At 37.3% G+C, this 21,497-nt stretch overlaps 1 protein-coding gene across 1 annotated transcript in view; it reads left to right on the forward strand.

Moving 5' to 3' along the window:
* LOC101272296 (uncharacterized) overlaps positions 1 to 21,497 on the forward strand; it is a gene marked incomplete at its 5' end in the record, with an annotated part of 197,820 nt that overhangs the window by 69,680 nt on the left and 106,643 nt on the right. Inside the window, 2 exon segments of the mRNA XM_049716165.1 lie at positions 14,420 to 14,683; positions 16,810 to 17,020. Coding sequence (XP_049572122.1) covers positions 14,420 to 14,683; positions 16,810 to 17,020 — 475 coding nt within the window.

Here is a 21,497-nt window from a genome sequence, read left to right on the forward strand (position 1 = left end):
AGCTTCACCCCAGACTTACTGACTAAAGGATGAGAATGGGCCTAGAAATCTGCATTTTTAATAAACTCCTTTGGGTAAAATTCTTACACAAATCAAATTTGGGTGACTGCTAGATGACGTCCTTGAGGACATCATCGTATGATTGTAGAGGTTTCTTAAATAATTAAATTCTTTGTTGAGAAATCACAAAATTCAATTCAGGGACTGTAAGTTTGAGAGATCATAGACTTGTGCCCTCATTTTAGGAAGATTTTTATTCAGATTTACTAATTTGTAAGCTATCTGATGAATCTAGCCCTCAGAAAGACTCATTTTTTAAAAATTTATTTTACTTTTTATTAAAGTATAGTTGATTTACAATGTTGTGTTAGTTTTAGGTGTACAGCAATGTGCTTCGGTTTTATGCATATATATGTGTATATAGTCAGAGAGATTCATTCTTTAAGGATGCTGGATGATGGAGTTTTTCCGGATGCTAATGATGGAGTTTTGTTGGAGACGTTTTCTCTTGGTAAGTTCTGTGTCTACTTTTGATGCCTGAACTCAGTGGGAGCAATTAAGGAGAGAACAGGCTGAATACAGAGAAACGTGGGAAGGAGCCCAGCTCCTCAGCCTGTATAAGGAGAAGCAGGAAATAGGGTGTAGAGGGATGGTCTTAAGCTTCTTCATCAGGAATCCAAGGTAGGCTGTCTGATGTTCACCTCCAACATTTCGGAAGCATGGCATGAATGGCTCTGGAGCACATGGCCAGGAATCAAATCCCTGCTCTACCCTCTACACCTATTTTCTGTGTGACCTTGGGCCAGCTCTCTTTGCCTCAGTTGTGTCATTGGTCAAATGGAGCTATAATAGAATCAACTTCATAGGATTACTGTGGTGATTGTGTTCATAAGGATAAAGTGATTTAAAAAGTACCTTGCATTTAGTAAGCTTTTGATACATGTTAATGGTTGATGCTCTACTGTTAGGTTTAAGGAACTCAAGAAATTAATTTCTAAAACAGGGAACTGGAACTGTTACATTTGCACATGAGAACACTGGTTTTCCAACGGTGTAGGTGTAAGGTTTTCTCTCTTCTTCTATTCAGAAGCTATGATAGTTATAGCTGTTACCACCCTCTGTCCTTGATCCCTAGACCAAGATAAGTTTCCAAGAATAATTACTTTCTTTCATCCCACAGCAGAAAGACTGGGAATTAGAGCTAATATGTCTGTTTATTTATCTTGGCAAAGGGAATGGAAAGGAAAATAATGGTATTATTAAACTCTCACTGGATAACCTAGATTACACTGTGCTGTGGCTTCAATTCCCAGTCATCTGTCCAGAGTTGTTTGCCTCAGAAAGAACACTTTGCTATTTTCTAATGCAAATTAAGTATATTTATTTAATTCCTTAACTATGCTTATTCCCTACAGAATATTAGTCCCAGAAGACACCATTTTGTTCATTTCCCATTCTCTCAAATTGCCACCTTCCCCTCATCACCACTGTCCTTCCTTTCCCACCCCTTCCACCTCCACCACCAGCACTTCATAAATGGTGAAACAAAGATCCATCCCAAAATGATAGGTTACTTACTGGAGTGTTACATTGGGATTTGATCTTAACATTTGTCTGATGCCAAAGCCCATGCTTTTAACCCATGAGGACATATAGCTTCCCTTTTAAATCAGAGAAGCAATTAAACACGGCAGGATTGAACAATTAGGACTGAGGTAAACTACATATAAAGTCAAAAGCATTTAAGATGCATTTATAGGAATTACAACCAAAGAATATCCAAGCAGCATCACTGTAGTCTTACCACAAACAACTGAAGCATTGCTGGGTATTCTGTTTATCCACTGTAGTGCAGATTACGTGAGTATTTGCGTTTTTCTCTACAGTTGGTTTTATCATGACGCTGGCAAAGAACCGCTAAGTTTTCGACTTTATATCCAATGACTTAGAATATGGCTCTGAAGCTATTGTGGTATAATAATCATGTTTATAGAACAGCTAAGACTGGATGTGAGCCAATACAAAGCAGGAGCAGTCAGTCAATATTATCTTGGTTATTTTATGGTAACAAAACCCCCCAGTATTTCAGTGGCTTAATTCAACAGAAGCTTATTTTTCACCCAAGCTGTGTGTCTACTTCAGGACAGCTAGGGGCTCTGCTTTATCCATTCTCATTCTAAGTCAAAGACTGGTCACTGGTCAATGTAGCAAAGGAGAAAAATGAAAGAAAACTCTGGAGAATCTAGAACCAATAATAAGTGCCCTGGCCTAGAAGTGACACATATTCTGTCCACTCAGAGGTCCTTGTCCAGAACTAGTCAAAGGGCCCAGCCAACCACAACGGGGCTTGGACATGCAATCCTACTATACGCTTAGAAGGTGAAGAGCTGGAAATATTTGATGAACAGCACTTAATGACACCATAACTGCTGAGGAGGGAGTGAAGCTTTCTAATAAATAGCTGTTCACAAGGAATTGGTTCACCTTATGAATTGGCAAACATTCCTATCAGTGTAGGGTTCAGATAGAGACTGAACTATCCCCTGTAGTACAGAAAAGATTTCTAACTGAGCAAGGGACTGAATATAACAGTGCTTCTTAAATTATGTGGCCTATGTACAATCAGTATTTTAATTAGATAGTCTGTACTCCTCAACAAAATTTTTAAAATGCCCTTTTCTGAGGTCACTGAGGTCTTTTGTTAATACTGTTATTATTTTAAGTTTTAAGAACTTCAAAAAGCTTAGAATATCTTAGTAATTGTTATGAAAACATTTAAGTCTCCAAATTAATGTCTGGGCCTCACCAGTATCTCTGCCTGTACTTCTGTTTGAAAGCCTGGAGATTAGAAATTATGCCCTAAAAGATATTGTCCAGACTGAAGACACGAGATTCTTTGGTTATAATGAGCAAAACTTGGGGGAGGAAGAGGTATGTCCTGAGGAAGAGGCTGTCATGAGAAAATAGTAGACTCTGTGTGTGTGTGTGTGTGTGTGTGTGTGTGTGTGTGTGTGTGTGTGAGTGTGAGAGAGAGAGAGAGAGAGAGAGGCAGATATATTATCAATAAATTTGACCATATTTAATTTGCATGTTTATGTATTACATATTTTAACATATATTTAACTATATGTTTAACAGAAAATAAAACTAGAAAGTTAGATTGTAGTGAGGTGGCATTAGGGTCTTTAATGCAATGCTGAAGAATTATAAGTTTTATGATAAATATAAAGTGACGATATGATGTCAGGCAAGAAACAGCCTACCAAGGAGCAAAAAGTAGAGCTTATACTGAACCAAAGTTTCTGGTAACATTTTGTTCACTGCCAGAGATAAAAGTAACTTTTTATGATCAGAGTTGCAGGGCAAAAAAGCTGGACAAAAAAAGGAAGTAGAATTTTCCATATGATAGATAATATTTTTATATTAATTCTGGATTTCATGATAAGGAAAGTATGACCCTTTGACATTCAATAATGAACTTTTCTGTTAAATATCATAGGTAGCCCTTTATTTTTAAGGTTTTATCTTTGATTTTATTGGTTTGACTATGATATGCCCAGGTTTCCTTTTTCCTTTTTCTTTTTGGGATTTTCTGAATTCCCTGGTTTCGTGGGTTGATGTCTTTCATCAGTTTTGGAAAATTCTCAGCCGCTATCTCTTCACATGTTTTTCTGCACCATTGTCTTTCTCTTTTCCTTTTAGGACTCCAATTACATGTGTTTAGATTGTTTATTACTGTCCCACACATCTTACATGCTCTGATCAGCTGGGGGTTTTTTTCCCCCCTTTTTTTATTATTTTTGCCTTTGTGCTTCAGTTGGGACTTTCCTACTGGCCTCTGCTAGAGGTCATCTATCCTTTTCTGCCATGTCCATTTCTACTGTTAAGCCCATTCAATGAATTTTTCATTTCAAGTACCCTAAACATTTTTAAAGTTCACTCTTGAAATTTTCTTCCCTCCCCCGGTTATTTCCATCTTTCTCCTTATTTCTTTATCCTAATTATAATGATTGTTTAAAGTATTTGTTTGTTAAGTCTAACATCTGAGTCATCTGTGGGTCAGTTTCCATTGACTGTCCTCTTTTATCTGTGCATCACATTTCCCTTCTTCTATGGATGTCTCATAGTTGTGTATTGTATGCCAGATATTGTGTATAAATGAATTGTAAAGACTGAAGTAGAAAATATTTACCCCGCACAAAAAAAGCAGCCTCTGTCAGGCAGCTAGAGTGATCTTTCTGATTAGAGTTAAGCTAAGTTGGGGTTAGGTTGTGGCTTTGATTAGTTTTAATTCACCACTGGTTTTAAAAGTTTTCAGGTGTGAAAGATCCCTCCTTCCAGCTGGGCTTGGTATCCAAGCAGCACATAACCACTCTGCTCCCTAGCCCTGCCTTGAGATTTCTGTGCCATGGAAGGTCTCTTTTTGACTTTCAGCCTGAACTCAATTGCTCACATGCTGCTGAATAAGAGTCCTAAAATTGAGAATTTGTAAATAGTAAGGACTCATTCGGTGTCTGGAGCTCATGTGTATTCGACCTTCCACATTAGTCCAAGACTGTTAAAATTTTAGCCAGTTTCTCCTTTTACCTACAAAGTCTCTCACCCAATGACAGATCTACTCCTTCACCCATTCCCTGAGAGTAAAGCTACCTCTAGAGGCTTCCGGGAAGATGGCGGAAGAGTAAGACGCGGAGATCACCTTCCTCCCCACAGATACACCAGAAATACATCTACACGTGGAACAACTACAGAACACCTACTGAACGCTGGCAGAAGACCTCAGACCTCCCAAAAGGCAAGAAACTCCCCACGTACCTGGTTAGGGCAAAAGAAAAAGGAATAAACAGAGACAAAAGGATAGGGACGGGACCGGCACCAGTGGGAGGGAGCTGTGAAGGAGGAAATGTTTCCACACACTAGGAAGCCCCTTCTCGGGTGGAGACTGCGGGTGGCGGAGAGGGGGAAGCTTCGGAGCCGCGGAGGAGAGAGTAGCAACAGGGGTGCGGAGGGCAAAGCGGAGAGATTCCTGCACAGAGGATCAGGGCCGACCGGCACTCACCAGCCGGAGAGGCTTGTCTGCTCACCTGCCGGGGCGGGCGGGGCTGCGAGCTGAGGCTCGGGCTTCGGTCGGAGCGCAGGGAGAGGACTGGCGGCGTGAACACAGCCTGAAGGGGGTTAGTGCGCCTCGGCTAGCCGGGAGGGAGTCCGGGGAAAAGTCTAGAGCTGCCGAAGAGGCAAGAGACTTTTTCTTCCCTCTGTTTCCTGGTGCGCGAGGAGAGGGGATTCAGAGCGCTGCTTAAAGGAGCTCCAGAGACGGGCGTGAGCTGCGGCTAAAAGCACGGATCCCAGAGACGGGCATGAGACGCTAAGGCTGCTGCTGCCGCCACCAAGAAGCCTGTGTGCGAGCACAGGTCACTCTCCACACCCCACTTCCGGAGAGCTTGTGCAGCCCGCCACTGCCAGGGTCCCAGGATCCAGGGACAACTCCCCCAGGAGAACGCACGGTGCGCCTCAGGCTGGTGCAATGTCACGCTGGCCTCTGCCGCCGCAGGCCCGCCCCACATTCCGTGCCACTCCCTCCCCCCCGGCCTGAGTGAGCCAGAGCTCCCAAATCAGCGGCTCCTTTAACCCCGTCCTGTCTGAGCAAAGAACAGATGCCCTACGGCGACCTACACGCAGAGGCGGGGCCAAATCCAAAGCTGAGCCCCGGGAGCTGTGAGAACAAAGAAGAGAAAGGGAAATCTCTCCCAGCAGCCTCAGGAGCAGCGGATTAAAGCTCCACAATCAACTTGATGTACCTGCATCTGTGGAATACATGAATAGACAACGCATCATCCCAAACTGAGGAGGTGGACTTTGAGAACAAGATTTATGATTTTTTCCCCTTTTCCTCTTTTTAGCCGTGTGGATGAAAGGCTCTTGTTGCTGCAGCCAGGAGTCAGTGCTGTGCCCCTGAGGTGGGAGAGCCAACTTCACGACACTGGTCCACAAGAGACCTCCCAGCTCCACATAATATCAAATGGCGAAAATCTCCCAGAGATCTCCATCTCAACACCAACACCCAGCTTCACTCAACGACCAGCAAGCTACAGTGCTGGACATCCTATGCCAAACAACTAGCAAGACAGGAACACAACCCCACTCATTAGCAGAGAGGCTGCCTAAAATCATAATAAGTCCACAGACACCCCAAAACACACCACGTGGACCTGCCCACCAGAAAGACAAGATCCAGCCTCATCCACCAGAACACAGGCACTAGTCCCCTCCACCAGGAAGCCTACACAACCCACTGAACCAACCCTAGCCACTGGGGACAGACACTGAAAACAATGGAAACTACGAACCTGCAGCCTGCAAAAAGGAGACCCCAAACACAGTAAGATAAGCAAAATGAAAAGACAGAAAAACACACAGTAGATGAAGGAACAAGATAAAAACCCACCAGACCTAACAAATGAAGAGGAAATAGGCAGTCTACCTGAAAAAGAATTCAGAATAATGATAGTAAAGATGATCCAAAATCTTGGAAATAGAATAGACAAAATGCAAGAAACATTTGACAAGGACCTAGAAGAACTAAAGATGAAACAAACAACGATGAACAACACAATAAATGAAATTAAAAATACTCTAGATGGGGTCAATAGCAGAATAACTGAGGCAGAAGAATGGATAAGTGACCTGGAAGATAAAATAGTGGAAATAACTACGAGCAGAATAAAGAAAAAAGAATGAAAAGAACTGAGGACAGTCTCAGAGACCTCTGGGACAACATTAAACGTACCAACATTCAAATTATAGGGCTTCCAGAAGAAGAAGAGAAAAAGAAAGGGACTGGAAAAATATTTGAAGAGATTATAGTTGAAAACTTCCCTCATATGGAAAAGGAAATAGTTATTCAAGTCCAGGAAGCACAGAGAGTCCCATACAGGATAAATCCAAGGAGAAATACGCCAAGAGACATATTATTCAAACTGTCAAAAATTAAATACAAAGAAAACATATTAAAAGCAGCAAGGGAAAAACAACAAATGCCACACAAGGGAATCCCCATAAGGTTAAGAGCTGATCTTTCAGCAGAAACTCTGCAAGCCAGAAGGGACTGGCAGGACGTATTTAAAGTGATGAAGGAGGAAAGCCTGCCACCAAGATTACTCTACCTAGCAAGGATCTCATTCAGAATTGATGGAGAAATTAAAATCTTTACAGACAAGCAAAAACTGAGAGAGATCAGCACCACCAAACCAGCTCTACAACAACTGCTAAAGGAACTTCTCTAGGCAAGAAACACAAGAGAAGGAAAAGACCTACAATAATGAACCCAAAACAATTAAGAAAATGGGAATAGGAACATCCATATCGATAATTACCTTAAATGTTAATGGAATAAATGCTCCCACCAAAAGACACAGATTGGCTGAATGGATACAAAAACAAGACCCATATATTTGCTGTCTACAAGAGACCCACTTCAGACCTAGAGACACATACAGACTGAAAGTAAGGGGATGGAAAAAGATATTTCATGCAAATGGAAACCAAAAGAAAGCTGGAGTAGCAATTTTCATATCAGACAAAATAGACTTTAAAATAAAGACTATTAGAAGAGACAAAGAAGGACACTACATAATGGTCAAGGGATCAATCCAAGACAAAGATATAACAATTGTTAATATTTATGCACCCAACATAGGAGCACCTCAATACATAAGGCAAATACTAACAGCCATAAAAGGGGAAATCGACAGTAACACATTCATAGTAGGGGACTTTAATACCCCACTTAAACCAATGGACAGATCATCCAAAATGAAAATAAATAAGGAAACACAAGCTTTAAATGATGCATTAAACAAGATGGACTTAATTGTTATTTATAGGACATTCCATCCAAAAACAACAGAATACACATTTTTCTCAAGTGCTCATGGAACATTCTCCAGGATAGATCATATCTTGGGTCACAAATCAAGGCTTGGTAAATTTAAGAAAATTGAAATTGTATGAAGTATCTTTTCTGATCACAACACTATGAGACTAGATATCAATTATAGGAAAAAAATCTGTAAAAAATACAAACACATGGAAGCTAAACAATACACTACTTAATAACGAAGTGATCACTGATGAAATCAAAGAGGAAATAAAAAAATACCTGGAAACAAATGACAATGGAGACACGATGACCCCAAATCTATGGGATGCAGGAAAAGCAGTTCTAAGAGGGAAGTTTATAGAAATACAATCCTACCTTATGAAACAGGAAACATCTCGAATAAGCAACCTAACCTTGCACCTAAAGCAATTAGAGAAAGAAGAACAAAAAAACCCCAAAGTTAGCAGAAGGAAAGAAATAAAAATCAGATCAGAAATAAATGAAAAAGAAATGAAGGAAATGATAGCAAAGATCAGTAAAACTAAAAGCTGGTTCTTTGAGAAGATAAACAAAATTGATAAACCATTAGCCAGACTCATCAAGAAAAAAAGGGAGAAGACTGAAATCAATAGAATTAGAAATGAAAAAGGAGAAGTAACAACTGACACTGCAGAAATACAAAAGATCATGAGAGATTACTACAAGCAACTCTATGCTAATAAAATGGACAACCTGGAAGAAATGGACAAATTCTTAGAAATGCACAACCTGCCAAGACTGAATCAGGAAGAAATAGAAAATATGAACAGACCAATCACAAGCACTGAAATTGAAACTGTGATTACAAATCTTCCAACAAACAAAAGCCCAGGACCAGATGGCTTCACAGGCGAATTCTATCAAACATTTCAAGAAGAGCTAACACCTATCCTTCTCAAACTCTTCCAAAATATAGCAGAGGGAGGAACACTCCCAAACTCATCCTACAAGGCTACCATCACCCTGATACCAAAACCAGACAAGGATGTCACAAAGAAAGAAAACTACAGGCCAACATCACTGATGAACATAGATGCAAAGATCCTCAACAAAATACTAGCAAACAGAACCCAAAAGCACATTAAATGGATCATATACCATAATCAAGTGGGGTTTATTCCAGGAATGCAAGGATTCTTCAATATATGCAAATCAATCAATGTGATACACCATATTAACAAATTGAAGGAGAAGAACCATATGATCATCTCAATAGATGCAGAGAAAGCTTTCGACAAAATTTAACACCCATTTATGATAAAAACCCTCCAGAAAGTAGGCATAGACGGAACTTACCTAAACATAATAAAGGCCGTATATGACAAACCCACAGCCAACATTGTCCTCAATGGTGAAAAACTGAAAGCATTTCCACTAAGATCAGGAAGAAGACAGGGTTGCCCACTCTCACCACTCTTATTCAACATAGTTTTGGAAGTTTTAGCCACAGGAATCAGAGAAGAAAAGGAAATAAAAGGAATCCAAATCGGAAAAGAAGAAGTAAAGCTGTCACTGTTTGCAGATGACATGATACTATACATAGAGAATCCTAAAGATGCTACCAGAAAACTACTGGAGCTAATCAATGAATTTGGTAAAGTAGCAGGATACAAAATTAATGCACAGAAATCTCTGACATTCCTATACACTAATGATGAAAAATCTGAAAATGAAATCAAGAAAACACTCCCATTTACCATTGCAAGAAAAAGAATAAAATATGTAGGAATAAACCTACCTAAGGAGACAAAAGACCTGTATGCAGAAAATTATAAGACACTGATGAAAGAAATTAAAGATGATACAAATAGATGGAGAGATATACCATGTTCTTGGATTGGCAGAATCAACATTGTGAAAATGACTCTACTACCCAAAGCAATCTACAGATTCAATGCAATCCCTATAAAACTACCACTGGCATTTTTCACAGAACTAGAACAAAAAATTTTGCAATTTGTATGGAAACACAAAAGATCCCGAACAGCCAAAGCAATCTTGAGAATGAAAAACAGAGCTGGAGGAATCAGGCTCCCTGACTTCAGACTATACTACAAAGCTACAGTAATCAAGACAGTGTGATACTGGCACAAAAACAGAAAGATAGATCAATGGAACAGGATAGAAAGCCCAGAGATAAACCCATGCACATATGGTCACCTTATCTTTGACAAAGGAGGCAGGAATGTACAGTGGAGAAAGGACAGCCTCTTCAATAAGTGGTGCTGGGAAAACTGGACAGGTACATATAAAAGTATGAGATTAGATCACTCCCTAACACCATACACAAAAGTAAGCTCAAAATGGATTAAAGACCTAAATGTAAGGCCAGAAACTATCAAACTCTTAGAGGAAAACATAGGCAGAACAGTCTATGACCTAAATCACAGCAAGATCCTTTTTGACCCACCTCCTAAAGAAATGGACATAAAAACAAAAATAAACAAATGGGACCTAGTGAAACTTTGAAGCTTTTGCACAGCAAAGGAAACCATAAACAAGACCAAAAGACAACCCTCAGAATGGGAGAAAATATTTGCAAATGAAGCAACTGACAAGGGATTAATCTCCAAAATTTACAAGCAGCTCATGCAGCTCAGTAACAAAAAAACAAACAACCCAATCCAAAAATGGGCAGAAGACCTAAATAGACATTTCTCCAAAGAAGATATACAGACTGCCAACAAACACATGAAAGAATGCTCAACATCATTAATCATTAGAGAAATGCAAATCAAAACTACAATGAGATACCATCTCACACTGGTCAGAATGGCCATCATCAAAAAATCTAGAAACAATAAATGCTGGAGGGTGTGTGGAGAAAAGAGAACCCTCTTGCACTGTTGTTGGGAATGTAGGAGAATCGTATGGAGGTTCCTTAAAAAACTACAAATGGAACTACCATATGACCCAGCAATCCCACTACTGGGCATATACCCTGAGAAAACCATAATTCAAAAAGAGTCATGTACCAAAATGTTCATTGCAGCTCTATTTACAATAGCCCGGAGATGGAAACAATCTAAGTGTCCATCATCAGATGAATGGATAAAGAAGATGTGGCACATATATACAATGAAATATTACTCAGCCATAAAAAGAAACGAAATTGAGCTATTTGTAATGAGGTGGATAGACCTAGAGTCTGTCATACAGAGGGAAGTAAGTCAGAAAGAGAAAGACAAATACCATATGCTAACACATATATATGGAATTTAAGAAAAAAAATGTCATGAAGAACCTAGGAGTAAGACAGGAATAAAGACACAGACCTACTAGAGAATGGACTTGAGGATATGGGGAGGGGGAAGGGTAAGCTGTGACAAAGCGAGAGAGAGGCATGGACATATATACACTACCAAACGTAAGGTAGATAGCTAGTGGGAAGCAGCCGCAATAGCACAGGGAGATCAGCTCAGTGGTTTGTGACCGCCTGGAGGGGTGGGATAGGGAGGGTGGGAGGGAGGCAGACGCAAGAGGGAAGAGATATGGGAATATATGTGTATGTATAACTGATTCACTTTGTTATAAAGCAGAAACTAACACACCATGGTAAAGCAATTATACTCCAATAAAGATAATAAAAAAAAAGCTACCTCTAGTCTTAACTCATATATGAAGGGGTTATGCTCTCTGAGATTTAGTTTCCCCTAAGCTTCATGTCCTCAGCTTCCCAAGGTGTTTAAAATATACGTAATTTTGTAATTTACCTGGAGTTTTTTCCTTGTTACAGTAAGAATTATGGTCATTTATGACCATCTTCATCATAAGGAGAAGCAGAACTTTGAAAACCTTCTGTTTTTGAAATTACTTTGTCAACTTTTTTTCTGAGTATGAAAACAATAATCTTTCCAAATATTTCAGAAAATCCAGACAATTGAAAAATACTTCGTCAGTACGCATTTTCATCATTTTGTAAGACTTCCTTAATCCTTTCTGAGTTGCTTCAATTTAAAAGTATTTGGTGTCCAAGTGGAAGGAATTTTGCTTTCTCTTCCAATCCTCCGTACAGACCTCAGCCTTCAAAATTCTTGTTTGTTTCTTTTCTGCTTGTTCTCCACTCTCCTTTCACATTCACCTTCTTTGATATAGAAGATCAAACGCATTACCCTTATGTTATGCAATGAAATTCAGCTCTCTAATGTCTCTTCCTTCAAAAAAGAATGCCCTTCATTGGCACTCAGAAAATAAAGCTACTCCGAAGAAATTATGACCTCCAGTTACCAGGACTTTGATGATGAGATAGCATTGGTAGTTGGGAGGAGACTGATCCTTTTATTTCCTTTATTATATAGCATTCAATTACAAAGCTACAGAAAACTACGGAAACATCACATCATAGGACAGCTATGGAAATACTGAGGTTTGCGGAAAGCTTCCTTTGGGAGGTACAATGAAACTTAGTGATCCTTTCTTGCCAGAGAGGAAAAAAATGAGTCCCAACCTACACATTACAGGGCAAAAGATCTCTCCTACAACATACAGCAAGGGAAAGGCACTAAAAGAATAAATAAGACAAGTGTTGTCAGATAAATTCCTCTGTTTGATAACATATGGCTCTTACCCTCCTTTTAAGTCAATATCAGTGACTAGGTTTTGTCTTGTTCAAATACTTATTTTTTGGGGGGGCTGTCAGGGTAATTGCATGTGACACCTCTATCTTGTGAAATAGGCTGAAGTGAAGATCCTTTTGTGCCTAAAGACTGGCTTCTAATTTACATTGTTCCAGTTGACACACTGCTGCCTGGTGTTACTGGGTTATGTTTGGTAGCCTTGAACTATTTCTCATGCACAAAATGGTACTAGTGTTTTACGTATTTAAAGATGATCTTCAACCTTAAAATGTTCTTTTCTTCTTTATTAAAATAAACTATAATCTAAGGCATAGAAATAGTTGGGATAAAGTCATAAGATTAATAATAATAATATTTACGTACGTTTTTATGAACATTTTAATATTTGTTATCCAAATTGATAATTGCATCAACTCTGTGAGGAAGATGCTTATATTCTTTTTTTCATGGATGAGGAAATTTGAATGCATGGAAACTTAGATACAAAAAGAGAAGTGACTTGCCTAAGACCACAGGAAACTTAATGATAGAATTGGGTCAGTACTGGTCAACTTCTTACTTAATCTGTTAATATTTTGAACATATCACTGAGTAAGATCAGGTTAGTATAAGAGGGACATTAGTTTTCACTTCTAAATGCAGAGACAAAAATTGATGAAATGACTGTAATAGCAGTAGTTCAGCTTTATTTTTAAACGATGGTCAGAAACAGGTTTCTGACCCCATTTTTCCTCCTCCTTCTCATTTAGCTTTTATTCTCTTATCACGAGGGTTACTCACAGCCATCTAACCAAATGAAAAGTATGGCTTGATTAAGAATCTCTTTTGTCTGTAATTTGTGCATAATGTTTTTAGCTCTCCCATGGGCTGTTGTAGAAAATGGTAAATCTGGTTTAAATGAAACCTGATCCTGTTAATGGTTTAGTAGCGGCTGCCACAGGGTTATGGCATTTTTCAACAGATGCTTCTGCTTCATTTTAAACATAAACTAAGTCTTGGAGTATTTATATAAATCATATAAAATATGCCTACATAATTTTGGTTAAATGTATTGTTATAAAATAATCTTAGGCAGGTCCCTATCTTTGTCCATTTATAATTATTCACACAGAATTAAAAAAAAAACGAAGGCTATACTCTATTTTAAAAAAAGATTATTCATGTCTTGCACTTTCCTAAAAATTTTTTTAAAGGCTGGAGAATAGCCTCCATCTCTAGTCTGGGGATGTGAACAATGGCTTGGTCAATTTGATCATTCTATCCATCTTTATGCCTAACACTATTTACTTAGCACTGACAAATTGCTTATACAGTGATGTGCATTATAGTGTCAACTGAAATATACAGAGTAGTCACAAAATTAAATGGGACACTATATTTCTTTGAAGAGGTAGACCTTGTAATAGTTAATTCAGACTATCATTATGCCCAGGATTAGTTTCTCTGGAGTGTGATAGTTTGTTCAACCATTTTTTTTTTTTTTTAAGAAAAGCATTTCTTCTGTTCAAAGCACTTGTGCTGGTTACCTGAATGCTACAAAGATGAATGACAGGCAAGTAAAGCAATAAGACAAAAGATAGAAATAGTTATACAAGGAGGTACCAGCTCAAGCAACAATACAGTATATACCACTTTAGTTAACATATTACAGGTTTGAGTCCTAAAGCTCGTAAAGGGCAGAATCTTGAACTGGGTCAAATTTATCTTGTTTTTTGGGGTCATATTTTCATGGTGGTCTGTTTGCTCAATTACCTTGCGCTGGAACATTTATTTATGTGAGTGCACCCAATGGTGAGTTTTTAAGAGCAAACAGTAAAAGTACAAACCAACTCTTAAACTCTAAATTATCTGTGGGCATCACTGACTGTGATGTGTTTCTAAATACAAGCATCGTGATCTTCCCCTGTCCTAATGTCTGTCCTAGGTACTCCCGTCTAAGAAGGATGTGAAACCTGGTGCCGCTTTCTTGTTTGAACTCATTCTCCTTCGTGGGAAATATGCTTGTCTCCACCAAGTTGTGGGCTGGACAAGTTTCCCTTTGTATGATAGCAATTTGGATGTAGTGGAGGGAAAATTCAAGTGTCCACTTCTCCGAGGGCATTATGACCAGAAACTTGACAACTTCAGGAAAATTGAAGATTTGATTTGCTTGGACCTGGACCACTGGCTGTGCAATCTCTACTTTCAGGTTTGCAATATGATTTTGTGAATGGGAAAAAGAATTAAAAAATTTTCCAAAGCTGCTTCTTTTTAGCCTTTAGCTTCCTTTCATGATACTGAAAATTCCAGTATCAAAACCTATAAAAGTAATTACATCTTAATACTGATTTCTCATGATGCAGATTAAATTTATGTCTACAAACAAGGGGTAAAATTCTAGAGTTAGAAATCTTAAGGATAATTTAATCCAGACGTCTATGTTATAAATAAGTCCGGACAGCCATCCAAGTCCCCTGATTTCTCAGTTTACAATCTGTTGCTACTGGAGCAGACTGCTCTCACCGACATGGGACGGGGGATATATTTCTTTATTGAAAGTTCTTATTGAGCTTCTGTTGTGTGTTGAGCACTGCTTGTTCCAGGGATATGAAGAGATAGATGTGGTCTCTGCCTTCTGCATGCTTGACATTTATTTGATGAGACCAACAACAGATACCCAATGACCCACATTTCCACAGGATGAAAGTGGCCATCAGAAAGCTCTCTTTGCCATACACATGGCTTCAATGTAAGCTGCCTAGTTTACATAAAAAATTAAAAAAAAAAGCCACTTGGTCACACATCATTTATTGGTATAGGTTTGGCATTCTATTTTCTAACCAAGTCTTTTAGCAGAAATGCTGTTGTGTAAATTCATTTTAGGCCACCACCTTGGAGGATCCAAAAAAGAAAACGGCAGCATACATGAAATATAAAGCATTCCAAAAAATTTTAGTCAAATTATTTTTGTCTTATATGTCCAAATTTGTTCTACCTGTTTATGTTATTTTTCTGGGGTGCTTGTATCATAAAATGCTGTGATTTATTTTCTTCATTACCTGTATGTTTGATTTTTTTTTCAGTCTGTCTGGCTTTTATCCATTACAAATGGACATAATTGTACACTAGCTTTCTTATTTGATAGACAATAACAGAAGTTTTCTCCCTGTGTACATTTCATAAGGAGTTGGGGAGGGGTAGTGAGTCCTACTAATGAGAATAGTACTATTATTCAAGATGTATGATTTTCTGATTGTAAGGCAGAATAAGTACGAATGTAATGCTGCTCTTCCACAAGGATGAAAATAAAAAATTTTTGTCTTGAAACCCTATTTTCCTCCTTGTGCAATTGTGAAATATGTGGATTTTTCTGATGTGAGTTTTCTCAAATGCAAACATTTCTGAACAAGTTAATTTTGAGTAGTCCTTTTAGGAGAAGAATAACTTGAGGTTGGGAAGAGAAAAGAAAGATAAAGTAGCTAAAGTAGCTAAAGTAGATATTGGAACAGAAAAGTGGTTTTGCAATGCAGACTTAGAGATTAGAGGAAACAAGTAAAGTTCTGGTCATTTCCCTCCGGTGTCTTTTGGAGGAAGGAAACTGCCACAGTCAGAGGGGCTGGCAGAGCCAGGGTGTGTGCCTCAGCCATGACCTCATGTGTTACTAGGGGTAGAACTCAGGCTAATAACCCTGAGCTTTAAGGAGGAGACTGGAAGTTGTTCTGATTCAACCCCCAGAGTGGGTGTGAAAGAATGTAAGACGGAAAATTATGCAAGGAAGGTAGCCTTTAACTTTTTCCTAGAAAACCTTTTCTATCAATCCCTCACTTTCCTGAATGCTTCATTTCCTGTGTCATTGATTATTTCTACCAAGCATTTTATTATTAACATTTTAAGCATAGAGAAAAGTTGAAAAAATTGCATATTGAGCACCCTTATATTCACCACTAGATTCTACCATCTGATCATTTATTTTTGAACTTAAAATATTGTTTCTTGAAGATAGTAAATACTTGCTAGTAAATAAATATTTGCTAATTTTATTCCAGCATGAATATTAGACACACAGTGTTATTTGGAAGAAAAATATAAAGAAATGATAAGATAAAACAAAGAAACTAATAAATATATAGAACAATGACATTGTATGTAAACCTGTTAATACAAAAAATGCATTTTTTTGTAATGAAACCAAACAAAAACAAATAGAAGTTTTAGAAAAATTGAATTCATCGTTGACCTTTTGGATTTTGCAAATTATATCCTTGTTCTAGAGAAATAATTAGCTGTGTGTGTAACATTTTCAACAGTTTCAATAACAGGTCTATCTTTTAATAGGTAATTAAACTTCCTCTACATTTGGATGATCAAGAAAACCATGAAAGGTGTATTCAGCTTCCCCCTGAATTTCCAGTTTGTTTAATGGTTGAAGCAGAGAAAGCAGAATCAGGTGTCGATAACACAGCTGGCCTTTCAGAGAAAGAAACAGAGAAAAACATTTGTGCCTCAAGGGGTGATGAAGCTAAATCCTCATCACTCTCATCTCAAGGTTAGTTCTCATTTTATCAGCATTCTATTACTAACATTTCAAGTTTTGTTATATAAAACTGGAAAAGAAGTAGTATTAGTGTGTTTCTTTCTATACCTTGCCATTTAAAGAGAATGTAATCATAGACAAGCATACTAGTTTTCATATTGCGTAATTATAAATTACATAGTAAAATAGAAAATTCCTTGAAATACATTACTTGTTGCTCTAAAATTCTTTCTTGCCTGCTCAATGAAAGATAATTGTTTTCAGAATAAAGTTCTCAAATAATATAATTTATTTTATAAGACTTTGTTTTCAAAGACTGGTTTAATCAAGCACTAAATAAGCAAATAACATTGTTTGAAATATTCAACGTACAAAAGTTTCAATTTACAGAAGAGATACCTTAGAGATTATTATTTTTTGTAAAGAATGATTCCCTTTACCCAAAGGGAATAATTCCCTTTCCTAGTTATGTATGTAATTATAAACAATATAGAATGTATTTTCTATGTTTATAAAGTTTATATAAATATATCATACCTTATGTCTACTTTTGGAACTTTATTTTTTCTCAATATTATCTTTGATTTACATACACATACAAACACACACAAACACATATATGTATTTCTGGTTCATTGATTTTATTTCTGTATAGAATTTCTCTACATGATTGTAACAAAATTTGTTAATTCTTATTGTTTATATTGTTATCAGTTTCACTCTATTGCAAACGAGGCTATAGTGATTATTCTTGGACATGTCCTCCTGTGCTCACAGGTGTGACTTTCACTACAGTATATCTACAGGGAAAGGAATCACTGAGTCAGGGCACACACATCCAAAGTTTACAGCATAGTGACACACTGCCATCCAGCTGTATCAATTTCTAACCCAATAGCTGTGTAGCAGAGTCTCTTTGACTCACATCTTATCAATCCTTGTTATTGTCAGTTTTGTCAATTCAGTTGGAATGAAATAATATTTCTGTGTTTTCATTAGAATTTCCTTGAATACAAGAAAGGTTTTCATATATTTCTGTTGACCATTTGGATTTTATCTTCTGTGACAATTACCTGTTCCTATATTTGGTCCACTTTTTCTTTGGGTTATTTACTTATTTTTCTTATTGATCTGTAGGAGTTCTGGTGCCTTTTTTTTTTTAGGTGTGGTGAATGGTAGGAAAGTCTTGATTTCTGATTCAATTTTTGATTTTTAATGATTATTCAATCACTTTATTATTAATTTAATTCTAATTGGATTAACTTAGTCTAAAACTGATGGGATTAGCATTGTCATATTATTGTATTACCTTTTAAAATGCATTCCCTTCTGTTACAGTTTTGTTGGATAGGCAATACATTTAAATTGTTCGAAATAAAATCTGTCTCCCCTTGCTGCCCTCCCAGCAAACAATTGTTCTCCTTGGAGGAATCAGTGCTTTTCATGTATTATTCAAGAGATATTTTACATGTCTATAAGAAAATATATAAGAATACTATCATAATTTTAAAATAACACTAAATCTATAGTTATATTCTTCTTTTCATTCCTAATATTGATTAAGACATACGTTTTTATTCATTTTTTAAAATAGACAATTGCTCATTTGCCTGCATTAAGACTCTTGATTGATTTTTTGTTTACTCTACATTTATATTCTTAGCCTTATTATTTGTTTACTCATTTTCTTCAGATTTTCTTTGGGGTTACTTTTAAAATCTTCTTGATTGATTTGAAAGCTTAACACATTTATCTTCAGTTTTTATTTATCTGATGTGTGAAATCTCCAATTATGACTGGATCTGTCCATTTCTCCCTGTAATTCTGCCAGATATTGCTTTATGTATTTTAAATCTGTTTTAAGTGCATTCAAGTTTATGATTGTTACAGTTTTTATGATGTTCTCATTTCTTTTATATAGATGTAGTCTCTCTGTATGTCTATTAATGCTTTTGGATTTACAATCTAGTTCTTCTGATATTAATTCTACCATCTGATTTTTTGATAAATATTTTCACAGCATATATTATATTTTTACACTTTATTTTAAAAATTTAAAATTCACCTGTGGTGCCCTTTTGGATATATCTGTTTTAGCAGTATAAATCTGAATTTTATTTTTGTACTCGAGACAAGTAGAAATGTGTCTTTTAATAGGTAAGTTTAGGTTTTTTGGTAATTATTCTTACTACTGTTCTATTTGTACTTGATAACATTTTATTTTGCATTTTATGTTTACCATCCTATTTCTTTGCCTTTAAAGAATACTTTCTTTTTTGAATTTCTCTTTAACTCAAAATAATTATTTTATTTTTCCTATACTTTTTTTTTAATTCATTTATTTATTTTTCGGCTGCATTGGGTCTTCGTTGCTGCACACGGGCGTTCTCTAGTTGCGGCAAGCGGGGGTTACTCTTCGTTGCAGTGTATGGCCTTCTCATTGTGGTGGCTTCTCTTATTGCAGAACATGGGCTCTGGGTGCGTGGGCTTCAGTAGTTGTGGCACACGGGCTCAGTAGTTGTCGCTCACAGTCTAGAAAGCAGGCTCAGTAGTTGTGGTGCACAGGCTTAGTTGCTCCACGGCATGTAGGATCTTCCCAGACCAGGGCTCGCACCATGTCCCCTGTATTGGCAGGCAGATTCTTAACCACTGCGCCACCTGGAAAGTCCCTCCTGTACTGTTTTTAATCTATACATTTTATTGTTATTTTAGCTATTATCCTTAATTTTCTTATCTACATATTTAAGTATAAATTATCTTTAAAACTCTAACTTTATTCAATACTTCGTTTCTATTCTGAATGTGGCAAGGACTCTTAGTGTGCTTTAGCTACTCATTAAACACCTCTGTGTACTTTTATGTTATTGTTGGCCATGCCTTCGGTTTCACTTTTTTGTTAAACAGAGAATCTAGGGTTTTTGTTTTCTTTTAACTTTCAATATAAAATTAATTTACTGACACATTTGACAGTATCTGTGCTTTATAATATTTTAATGTAACATGTCTTCAGTCTGGTTCCATTTTTCTTCTTGTTGAAATAAATCTTTAGTAATTCATTTAGAGTTTGGATCTGTGAGTGGTAAACTCTCTTAGTCATTGCATGTCTGCAAAAGTCTATTTTTCCTTACTTTTGGTAGATCATTTTTCCATGTATAAAATTCTAGGATGCTAATAATATTCCCTCACTGTTTTCCTCACTGTCTTCTTGGGTCTAGTGTGGCTGATGAGAAATCAACATTAAATGGATAGCCACGGATGGATCTTAGGAAGGCGAGTGATGTATTTCACTTTCTATTCTAGGCAGGTCCCTCTGGTAATTTTTAGGAGGGTTTATTTGAGAAAGGCATGACTAGAAGCAGATCAGTTAGGAAAAGTTTAGAGCAGTCCAGGCAACAGATAAGGGTCTGAATTAGGGCGGAGATAGTAAAGTTGGAGAAGAGAGTACACATTTTTAAAGTATTAAAGAGGTGGAATAGAATGACCATAGGACTAAGAATAAGAATGTTCCTGTTAATTGGATATGGATGGCACAGGAGAATTAGGGATGATTCCTAATTTTTTACCATGAGTAGATATGGATATCAACCAGCAAATAACAGGAAATAAAGGGGGAAGGACAAGATTAGAAGAAAAACCATGAGCCTGATTTTGGACCTACTGAGTTTGAGATTCCTATATTATACCCAAGTAGAAACGTTCAGGTGATCTTTGGAAAAATGCATGTGAAGCTCAGGAGAGAGGTGGAAGTTGGGAAGGAGAATATGTCCATTGGAGAGGCATAAATACCTAGACTCTAGCTGAGACTGGTATGTGGTAGATTTCAACCTGGGAGAGTATGTAGAATGATGAAAGTGTTGGAATGAGGGCATAGCTCAGGGAAACAGCCATTTTTCAGAAGGATGCTGGATCCCTACTATAATCAGACCGAAAGCCTGTACTATTTGACTTCTTAGGTGACATTCATCTTCCTTGTCTCGTTCTACCTATCTGCTGGGCACCACAGAGCTTCATATTCAATTTCCAGTGATAAACGTTTCTTAAGTTGTGCCTGGAGTTTTCCAAATCCCTTGGAGAATTTTTGCCTTGTTGGGCCAAGTAAAACTCCACTGATTGCTAAGTTCAATTTCTAGAACCCCACTTCCTTCCATAACAGGCAAGTCCAGCGCAAGCCCTGGGCTTCCGTATTCACACCTGTCCTGTTTCCCTATGAGTAAAACCATTATCACCAGCTAATGATTACTGAGACACCACCACCTCCAGAGAACTCAGTGTCATTTTATAGAGTCATGTATACCTGGAAATGTTATATTGAAATTTTATACACAGAATTCATATATGTTGAAATATGTCTCTGGCTTTAAACAAATATTTGTGAAACTGAATTAGAAATGATATATATATTGGCACTAGGTAATAATTGCCAACACTATAAGGCAACTTGATTAAAGTATATTGCTCCTCACACCTGAGAACTTCGATTTGCTTTACT

This window comes from Orcinus orca, chromosome 10 (genome assembly GCF_937001465.1).
Source record: "Orcinus orca chromosome 10, mOrcOrc1.1, whole genome shotgun sequence".
Lineage (NCBI taxonomy): Eukaryota > Metazoa > Chordata > Mammalia > Artiodactyla > Delphinidae > Orcinus > Orcinus orca.